The 10,654-nt window shown below is 51.1% G+C and overlaps 1 protein-coding gene across 1 annotated transcript in view; it reads left to right on the top strand.

Annotated features, from left to right (window-relative positions):
- The window catches only part of PLEKHG4B (pleckstrin homology domain containing, family G (with RhoGef domain) member 4B), a 39,483-nt gene extending 31,685 nt beyond the window's left edge, over window positions 1-7,798 (top strand). Inside the window, exons 17-19 of the mRNA XM_011934413.1 lie at window positions 6,302-6,507; window positions 6,702-7,047; window positions 7,186-7,798. Of these exons, the coding sequence (XP_011789803.1) occupies window positions 6,302-6,507; window positions 6,702-6,964 (469 nt within the window). The 3' untranslated portion in view covers window positions 6,965-7,047; window positions 7,186-7,798. The remainder of the gene's footprint in view (window positions 1-6,301; window positions 6,508-6,701; window positions 7,048-7,185) is intronic.
- The last annotated feature ends 2,856 nt before the right edge of the window (window positions 7,799-10,654 follow it).

The raw sequence follows: 10,654 nt of genomic DNA, 5'->3' as shown, positions 1-10,654 counted from the left end.
GCCAAGGCTAGGAGTGGGGAGGGAGTGAGGCGTGGGTTGGGAGCTGGGCTATCGACCTTAATGCTGAGATTCAGGCGGTGTGATTAAATATTGAGTTCACTTGAGCACAAAGTCTGAGGATGGCCACCTGGGAGGACACAGACTTCAAAGGGAGGGGGTCATTGCCCCGAACTGGGGAGGTTTAAGGGCCATTTGTATAGGCACAGTCTGGGGAAATGTAACAGGATCACATCATTTTCTATACCGGGCTGGAGCACAGTTACAGCAATTCGATTGACTACAGGCAGCATTTCTTTTTTGGTAGGGGTGAGGGTATATTTTGCATTCCACATTAGGGATGGAATAGTCAAGGGTCTTCTGTCTCAGGACTGTCTGGTCTGAGCCAGGAACAGGGAGGCAAGGAGGCAAGGAAATCTCTAACAAAAGGTCAGAAATTAAGGGGCTGAGCTCTGTGACTCGATCTCCAAAGTCAGCCTCCCTAAGGGCCTAATCACTCTGAGGATCCTCCAGTAGCCGGACCGTCCATTTTCTTCCTCATGGGCACCCAAGAGGCCCACCCTGTCTGGGGCACCTGGGGGCCCTCGGTCAGCACTTTACCAGAAACTTCTTGGAACGGACCTGATGGCACTCACACACGTGTCTCTCATGTCCACAAGCAAACATAAACAAGACGCTGCGGCCACCCCAGAGAGTGTCCCCCACAGCTCTGGCTCCAGATTTAACCCTCTGGTTGACTTCCTGCCCCTGCCCTGCTGGTCTGGCCCCCATGGCCCCGGGAGGCTGAGCTCATGGTCATGAGAGGGCCCTATCCAGAGAACTCATCCCCCACCCTGGGACCCCTCCGCCAGGCCTCCTCCCTCCTCCCTCAATGTCCACCCTCATTTGCTCCCCCCTCCCCCAACTTTGTCACTGGGTGTGCCTCTCTGTGCTTATTCCTCCAGCCTGGCGGCTGCAAACACCACCTTCACAGCGACCACCCCCTACCCCAGACCTTCTCCCACACTGAGCTCCAACTCCAGGGCCTGCCCCAGCACCTCACAGATAGCCAAAGCCACTGTAAACCCAGCTGTCCACCTCTACCCTACAAGCCCACCTGGCAGCTCTGGCCTCTCAGACCTAAGAAACCAAGGCACCCAAGCTACAGACACAACCAGGGATCCTGTACAGCCGCACCCTGCCTGGGCCTTGACCCCCTCCCAGGTGCAGCCACCGCCTCCCCACCAGCCCCCGAAACTCTTCGGAGCCAGCTCTGTCAGGCACAGGGAGCCCCATGGCCTCCCTGCCAGCTCCCCCTCTGGCCCCAGCCTCCTGGCTACTCCACACCCCGTGGGCAGCAGCTACTTGGTCAGGGGCCTCATCTCTAGGATGCCACCATTCTGAAGAGCCTTCCTGGCCTTTTTCCTTCCTTTGTAACCCACTGGTCCTGCTTCCTGTTTGGGGTCTGCCTGACTGTGGTGCACAAAGCCTCCCTGGGGTCGATCTGTCCATTTCAACCCCTCCTGTGTTCCAAGCACCTGGAGCCTGCAGGAAATAGGCCCTGCCAGCCTTGAATAATCAGATTCAGAAAATAGAACTAAGTTGATTCAAGCACAAAGCATGGGAATGGCCACCCCAGAATGAAGACTCCAAAGGACGGTGTCCGTGCTCCCGAATGGGGAAGCTGCGGCTTCACTTACAGAGGCAGAAACGGTTGCAGCCAACTTGACAGCAACTCGATTAGTCCAGATTGCTACATTCCAAGGATGATTGCTTAACATTCTGTGAGGAGGAGGCATGTTCTGAGAGATTCTTATCTCTGGTGCCTCCCGGTCGTCCCTGACCATTTACTGGAAAAAGCAAAAGTTGCACCTGATGCTCCGCGACTCAGGGCATTGCCGGGCTCCTCTCAGGGTTCAGAATATCTTACAGTTCCCACAGCGTCGAGTTCAAGTTATTTAGTTTCACAGCCCTCCTCAAACAGGGTCAGGGGACAGCTGAGCACAGGGTATGCACACAGGACTCTGCCTGGGCCTGGGGATGTGTGGTGTGGCCCACAGAGCTGTCCAGGCTCTGCAGGTACAGCTGGGTTGCCTGGAAAGTGAAACCTAATGCTTCTCAGGTGTGTCGAGGACCCGGCACCCCCTCCCCATCACCTTGTTGGTCACTTGAGCCCTCTCTTGACTTCTCCAGTTTTGCCAGGGATTTACCAAATTAGTCTTCCCAGAAAACAGAATTTTGGTTTAATTGATTATCTACACATTTATTTTCTATTTAATTAATTCCTACTCTTTGTTATTTTCTTGTGTCTACCTTTTTCAGTGTTTCATTTGCTTTTCCTTTCTACCTAATTTCTTGAGGTGGATGCTTAGATCATTGATTTTAGCCTTTGTTTTGTTCTCGTTTTTGTGCAGTATTTAAGACTACAGACTTTCCTCCAAGCTTTAGCTGCATCCCACAAGTTTGTATACGTCATATGTTTATTAACAGTCAGTTCAGTATATTTTCTAACTTCCACTTTAATTTCTTCTTGGACTCATCATGGGTTATTTAGAAATGCATTACCTAATTTCCAGGATTTTCTAGTTAACTTTGTGATACCGGTTTTGAGTAGAAGACCGCTTTGGTCAAATAATACACACCAGAGTTTGTTATCCGTGGAAGGTATCCAAGTGACCGGTGGCGAACCTGTACAGGTCTGCAGCAACCTCAATTCTTATCTCCTCGGAAGAAAGAATTTGACTGAGGGACATAAGGCAGAAAAAGAGAGTGAGGCAAGTTTCAGAGCAGGAATGGAAGTTCGTTTGAAAAGGCTTTAGAGCGGGAAAGGAAGAAAAGCACACTTGGAAGAGACCCAAGTGGGCACTGAGATTGAGGGCCCCGTTTATCCTTATCCTAGGACTTCCCAGGCCGGCCCATTTCCCGTGTTTCTCCCCTTAGGCTGGGCTGCCTGCGTGCGCAGTGTGGGCCTTTCCCTTGGGACGTGAGGATACCCTGATACCCCATGTGCTTAGGAAGTTGTACACATCCCCGTCTGAGGCTTTCTTCCCTTTTCTGGTGGGGGGACGTGAGGACGCCTCGTGTACTTAGGAAGTTGTACGCATCCCTGTCTGAGGCTTTCTTCCCTTGTCTGGTGGGGCGCCCCCAAAAGGTGACATTCTACCATTTTGTCTCTTAATGCACAAAGTTGCTTTTCCTGGCAGCTGCCTTCAGTTAACACTTGAGTGCAGCAGGTGTGGACCATCAGGAAATGCCCTTTCCCTGGCACTGGCTGCCAAGGTACCCCTTTTAGAGAGGCAGTGTGGTATATGCCAGGCCACCACCCGACATTCCCAATGGGTGGGGAGCCCTCGCCTGCCCTGCTCATGCCTGTCTAGCCACCTGTAACAGCTTCGGTTATTTGAAAAGTTGTATGTCCCAGCATTTTGGCAAATTTTCCACGTGAAGAGAAAGTGTGCTTTGTTGTTATTGCAGAGTTCTGATCACATTTTGAAAACTGTGTTGTTCAGATTTTTTATATCCTTATTGGCTTTTTGGCTGCCTATCACTAGGAAAAGTGTGTTAAAATCTGCCATGATGATGTAGATCTGAATTTGTCTAGTTTTCTTTTTGTTCTGTCAATCTTTGCTTTCTATGTTTTGAAGCTAAGTTATTAGGTGCATAGTAGTATAGAATTGCTATATCTTTCTAGAAACAGAGCCTCTTTTATGATAATGAAATGCATCTCCTTATTTTTAGGAATGCCTGTTGCCTTAGATCTACAGCTGTCCTTCTGTGTCCATGGGGATGGGTTCCAGGACTCCCCCACAGATATCCAAATCTGCAGTTGTTCAAGTCGCTGATATAAAATGGCACAGTAGTTGCCTATAACCTACACACATGCCATGCTCCTATATACTACAAATCCTCTGTACATTACTTATAATCCATAGTACAATGAAAGTGCTTATAAATAGCTGTTATATTGGTTTTTTATTTGTATTTTTAACTTTTATTGTAATTGCTTTTTGTTCAAATAGTTTTGATCCTTGGTGGAATCTGTGGATATGGAACCCACAGATACAGAAGGCCGACTGTGCTTCCTGTTAATGTAGCTATTCCAGTTTCCTTTTGCAAAGTTGTGTTTACACAACATATACTTGTCCATCTTCTTACTTGGAACTTTCGGTGTTCCTATATTTGAGATACGTCTCTTGTAAAAGGCATATGTTTGATTTCACTTTTATCTTTTTATCTAGTTTGACTGTCCTTATCTTTAAATTGGAGTAGTGTGTTTACATTTAATGCAATGTGGGCATAAATCTAGAGTGTCTTACTCTTTGTTTTCTACCTGTTTGGTGAGAACAGGGAAGTGAGAGAGGAGAGGAAGGCCATGGACGGTGATTGATGGGCAGGTCCTTGCACACACCCTCTGGAAGACAGGCACACCCAGGCACTGTCCCACATGCTGAGGGGCCCCTACATGCTGAGGGACCTGAGTGTTTCTCTGCCAACTCCTGTCCCTCATCGTTGAGGTTCCTCCTGGGGTGTGAACCACCTGACACTTCTGTCCCATCCACAGGCAGTGGGGGAACACCCCCCAGGCAGAGAGACCTGGGCAGCCACCGCCATGAATGAGAGCAATCTGGCTGCCCCCAGGCCAGCTGTGCTCTGATGGCCAAGGATGGTGGTCCTTGCCTGTGTCCCAGCGTGGGGTTAGTTCTGGAACATTTGATCACTTCTCCTGCTCCGCTCTCTGTGCTCCACCTGGAACTCTGACTACACGTATGACCTTTTCACATGTTGCTATGTTTCTCGCATGATTTCTGTGTTTCGATCACGTCTTCCCTGCTTTTATTTCATGGATTTCAGTTTCCTTTTGAGACTCTCTGTCCTGTGATCTACTTCCTACCACATTGATCCTGGTTACCTCCACGGCCTGAGACGTCCAAACCTTTATCTCGCGGATGTTTAATTATCTGGGGTTTTCCTCATCCTTTCCTCATTTTGTCCTTTCTCCTGGTGTGCCTGATAATTGTTTTATTAAGTAGTAGATAGGATGTAGGAAATGTGCAAGGGTCATCTGAGGCCCAGGCTGGTGTCTTCACCTCCAGAGGATTTATTTTTGTGGGAAGAGCAGGGGTGGGTCATCTGGACGCACTCAGGGGAGGGGCTGCATGAAGTCCGCCTCAGACCTTTGGGCAGCTGATCCAGCTTCTGTTTGTCCCACTCCTGGCAAAGTCCATGCTCCCTTTCCAGGTCCCCACTGAATGGGAGTTTCCCAGTCCCTTCCTCCCTGGTAATCTTCAAATTCCAGGTTTTATCTCCCCACCCTGTGCATTATCCGAAGCTCTCAGGCTCCAAGCTCCGAGCTCATCAGCCACCAGCAATGCCCTGAGGGGTTAGAAAGGTGTCAGGTGTCCAGTGGTCTGTGAGCTCCACATCTGCCCGAGATGTTAGCCTTTTGAGGCTGGATTGCCTCATCACCTCCAAAACACCTTCAAAACATGTGTCCAGCTTTTCTGGTTGTTGTCGGCCGCAGGCTTGGATGTAAGGTGTACAAGCAAACCCACTGCAGCCAGAGGAGGAAGCTGTCCCGCATCCACGCTCACAGCTCTAACCCTAAAACAGTGCTTCGGAGTCGGGGAAGAGCAACGTCCTGTTCGCTGCCCAACTCCAAGCCCTGCGTCCCGGGCAGCCACACTCCGCCCCTTCCCTGCAAGAGGGGACACTCACTCTTGATTAACCAGCTTTGCACGTTACCTGTTGGTGAAGGTGATCAGTAACTCTGTGCCTGCAGCACACACACACACTACACTTCTTCCCGTTCTCCCAAGACCTCTGGAAATAATTCTTACTATAATATTCTTCAGCATATGCATTAGGACTACATAAATGTAATTATGTTTTCTGTCCTCATACATTTACTTACAATTAATATCATCTTTTTTCTTTGCTTAATTTGACCAAGAATAAATTGATTCCCAAACTCTCACCTTATGCTTAGCTCTCCTCTCAATATTCAAACTCCTAGAAACCTGTCACTTTTGTCTTTCCCATGGACACAGCTCCCAGGCCTTTGACCCCTGCTCTAATTGGGACCTGCTGTGTGGCCCTCTCCCGCTTACCAGCAGACAGGGACCCTTCCTGACCCCCAGGTTGGACACGTCGTTTCCAAGGCCTCATGGCTTCCTGATTTTTGGTTACTGCCTTGGGCTCCCTGGGAGAGATCTCTATGACGCCAAAAACTGGAACGGGAAGCCTCAGCATCCTGGACCCCCGTGCCTCTTGGGAGGCAGGGTGGGTAGGCCCTGTACACCCTCCTGGTTTGGGCTGAGGGCATTAGGGATACTGGGCATCTTTGGGGTGGCGTTAGCCCCCGAGTTGTTTTGGAAACTGTCATACTTTCTTCTGTCTTAGAACTCAGAATCCAAGAAATGGCATCCATGGGGATAGGCAACCAGCCATTCATGGATGTCAAGCCCAGCGATCAGGCCCCCAAATGTACAGTGATAAGCGACCAGGCCCGCAACAGCATCATCAAGGGCACAGGTACGGTGGCCTCAGCCCCACCCTCACTCACCCTGCAGAGCGCACTGGGCCTGTGGCGGACACGGTGGGGTGGACGGGCATGACTGCAGGGGCAAAGCCTGGTCGGCCTTTCAGACGGCTCTGATCCCATTTCTGAACCTGGGCTGTATTTCTGGAGAGGAATCCAGCCTGACCTGCTTTCTGTCCCTTTCCAGAGTCACAAATGAGAGGGCCCACCGCGGTGTCCTCCTCTGACCATGCCACCCCCTTCAAGCGACCACACTCCACCATCTCGGACAGCAGCACCTCCTCTTCCAGCAGCCGGTCCTCCTCCATCCTGGGGTCGCTGGGCCTGCTTGTGTCCTCCAGCCCAGCCCACAGCCCCTGGTCATCTGACATCAGAGCCTGCATCGAGGAAGACGAGCCGGAGACGGGCACCCAGGCTGCAGTGCGTGAGGGCGCTCCTGCTGTGTTGTGAGGCACGCACGCCAGGCCTGACCACTGTGGGGGTGGCGGTGCCCATCGCGTAGCTAGAACGATACATAGGGAGCAGCACACCAGGCCTGACGACCATGGGGGTGGTGGTGCCCATTGCGTAGCTAGAACGATGCGTAGGGAGCAGCATTCCAGGCCTGACGACCATGGGGGTGGCGGTGCCCATCGCGTAGCTAGAACGATACATAGGGAGCAGCATGCCAGGCCTGATGACTGTGGGGGTAGCGGTGCCCATCGCGTGGCTGGAACAATCCAGAGGGAGCAACACAGCAGGTGTCCAGGTATTTCCCAGGATTTTAGACACTCCCTAACATTTTCAAACAAATTTAAAATTTTGTCTTATTTGAAAAACAAACCTTCCACTTCCACCCAAGACAGCATCATGGGAAACAGACCTAAAACAAGACAAAAAACAGACTAAACATGAAACAAAAGATGTCAAGACGCAAGACGTTCGGCAACAAAGGACCGTGATCCCTGAGAGACAGGAAAACGGGAGGTGAGCCTGGTGATGGCCCCAGACCTCCCTCCGCCTTGAGAGTTTGCAGGCCTCAGTGCAGGGAGGGGCCCAGGAAGAGCCCAGCAGCCTCCGTGAGTTGAAGAGAGCAAGTCAGCAGGACTTTGCAGGTCGGAGCGCCAGAGAGAGATGCCTGCATGGGGAAGGACTCGCCAGATCAGCCCCTCCAGCACCCGGTGTGGTGCTGCCATTCTCGAGGCTACCAAGGCTGGGAAAAACCTTTGAAAAGACCAAAGATCCATCTCTGGTACTCGTGGGCTGGGGACAGGACCCTCTCCCACTAGCCAGACTGGGAAAACTCGCAATCTGTGGGCATTAGGTGGAGTTCTCAGAAAATCTTGCCTCGGGAGTGGGGATAATTAGCCCTAGACTGAGCCCTGCTCCTCACCCACCTACAAAATCATAAAAGCAAGACCTGAGATGATCAGACCGTTCCCAGGTAATTCACTCCATCCCAGAACAAAGCTCCAGACGATCTATAGGTTACCAAAGTGTCCGCACCCTGTGAGGTAAACTCTCAGTGCCTGACCTCCGAGTGCCAGGCGTGCAGAGGAGCAGCCAAGTGCAAACACGTCAAGGACAGTCACCGGCAAAGGCAACCACCCGGAGCTGGCATCGGTGCTAGTCACGGAACTCAAACTGGCTGAAACTGCAGCCCAGACATCCAGAAAGTTAAGAAATGACAAGGAAGAGATTAAGAAGACCCAGACCGACCTTACAGGGATGAGAAACTACAATATTGATGGTGAAAACTACCCTGGATGGGGTAACAGATTGGATTTCACAGAAGAGACCATGAGGCACCTTGAAGACGCATCAGTGGAAGCTATTTGCATTAGTCGGGCCTCCAGAGAGACGGAACCAGTAGGAGATAGATGATGATAGATAGATAGATAGATAGATAGATAGATAGATAGATAGATAGATAGATAGATAGATAGACAGACTGACAGATGAGAGGGGCCTTAGGGGCATTGGCTGACACAATTTTGGCAGGTCAAGAGCCCCACAATAGGCCACCCACAAGCTGGAGACCCAAGGAAGCTGCTAGTGTAGCCCAGTCCAAGTCCTGAAGCCTCAGAGCCAGGGAAGCCAATGGTGTAATTCTCAGTCAGAGGCCAAAGGCCTGAGAACCCAGGGGCACTGGTGTACGTCTGGAGTCCCATAGACCCCGTAACTCCAAACACAAGAGAGATGAGTGCACATCATAATCCAATTGCATAAAACCAGTGACAAACAGAAAATCCTAAAAGCAGTCAGAGGACAAGGGCATGTTCTGTTGGGAGGCACAAACCGGATGAGGATGGCTGACTCCTCAGAGGCAGCACGGGTGAGAGACAGTGGAATGTACTAAGGAGAAAACTGCCAAATTCACATTCTGTACCTGACAAAATCTTTCCAAAACAGTGGTGACATAAAGACATTTTCATACACACAGAAGCTAACATAATTTTGTCACTAGCAGACCTGCACTACAAGAAACGTTAAAGGATGTGCTTCAGGGAAAAGAAGAATGAAGAGCATGTGCACCATTCAAAATTTTCCTCTTGTTATTTAAATCCCTTTAACCCATCTCCCATTTGCCCCAAGAAATGAGCGCTGGCAGTGAGCTGCAGGTTTTTTTTTCTGAACAGGAAATGGGTTAAAAGATGAGTGGCTTGGCCAGGTGCGGTGGCTCATGTCTCTAATCCCAGCACTTTGGGAGACTGAGGCCAGAGGATCACTTGAGCCCAGGAATTGGGGATCATCCTGGGAGACATGGCAAGACTGCACCTCTATTACAAATAAATAAAGTTAACTGACTGTTTAAGCACAAATATTAACGTATCTGCAGTTTGTACTATACGTATAGGTGAACTGTTTGACCACAGTGGCCTGAAGGCTGGGAGACATTGGATGTGATATGTGAAGTGAAGTGGTATCACTTGAAGGTAGATTGTGGTAAGCTAAAGATGTACTTACAAACCCTTGAAACAGCCACTAACAAAGAATTACAGCTTAATAGACTAACAGAGGAGATAAAATGGAATTTTTAAAAGTCCAGTCCAAAAATATGTAGAGAAAGAGGGAAAGGGAAGAATGGACTTGGGGGTGACACAGAAAACAAGTGGCGAGACTAAAGCAGCAGCGGCCGTCGCAGCAAATGGGGGCGCAGGATGTGAGTCGCAGACAGGCCTGCTCTCTGGATCGGTGACCACACGAGTAACTTCACAGGTCTGTTCTGTGTCCAGAGTTGTCAAACTGCATGATTTACAGATGTGCAGTGGATCGTATGTCACTTAAACCCCAACAAAGCAGTACTTTTTTAAAGTACAATCATGTACACAGCACTTCCCCGCGGAGGCAGGGGCTGTGCCCACAGAAGTCGGTTACCTCTGCGTCCTGAGTGTGGACAGCCACCGTCACACAGCCCCGGAGGCTGCCCAGGCTCTAGCCTCACTCTGGCACGGCCAGGGACAGGTGCCCTCAGGAACTCAAATGCCACTGCCCCTGTGAAAGCCACTTCAAGAGTGTTGCCTCAAATCAGAAGGCGTCTATGCCTGGTCAGAGGCTGTGGACGAGGAGGCTGCTGGGGGCCCAGGTGTGCAGGGGGCAGGGCCCAGGTGCAGGGGCACGGTTTATACCTGTGGCCAACCCACTGGGGAGCAAGGCTGGGGATACGCCCAGTCCAGCAGGGCCTGCAGGAGTGACTGCACAATCCTGAACACGTCCTTGGGCCTCCCAGGACCTTGGTGCCTCTCCTCTGGGCTGGCACAAACCTCCGGTCAAAAGATGGTTATCTCTCTTTCCTGACAGCACGGAGCCTGGATGTGGGAATGGAGCCACACCAGCCCCACGGGAGCCCCACGACCCATCGGGCTGTGGGATGCATCCCCACGGCCGGGGCCCCGCAGCCTGTGGCTTAGTCTGGGCAGATGCAAAGGCCACCCTGCAGGCTGAGGCGCCTGTGGGGAAGGAGGTGCCCAGCCCTGGGAGGCCATCTTGCCCCTGCTTTTTATTTAACCCACGGGGCTCTTTGGCCTCGTTTTCTGTTTTTTGAGTTTCACGTGCACACCCAAACCACCCTGGAGCCAGCCCCAGTGGGAAACGGAGGCTTCTGCTGCCAGAAGAGGCCCGCCGAGTTACGTCCACACCAGCTGGACCTGGGCACCTCTC

The sequence above is a fragment of the Colobus angolensis genome, unplaced genomic scaffold, assembly GCF_000951035.1.
Source record: "Colobus angolensis palliatus isolate OR3802 unplaced genomic scaffold, Cang.pa_1.0 Scaffold136, whole genome shotgun sequence".
Lineage (NCBI taxonomy): Eukaryota > Metazoa > Chordata > Mammalia > Primates > Cercopithecidae > Colobus > Colobus angolensis.
Note: the sequence above shows the minus strand (reverse complement) of the source record. Positions and strands in the feature narration are given on the sequence as shown.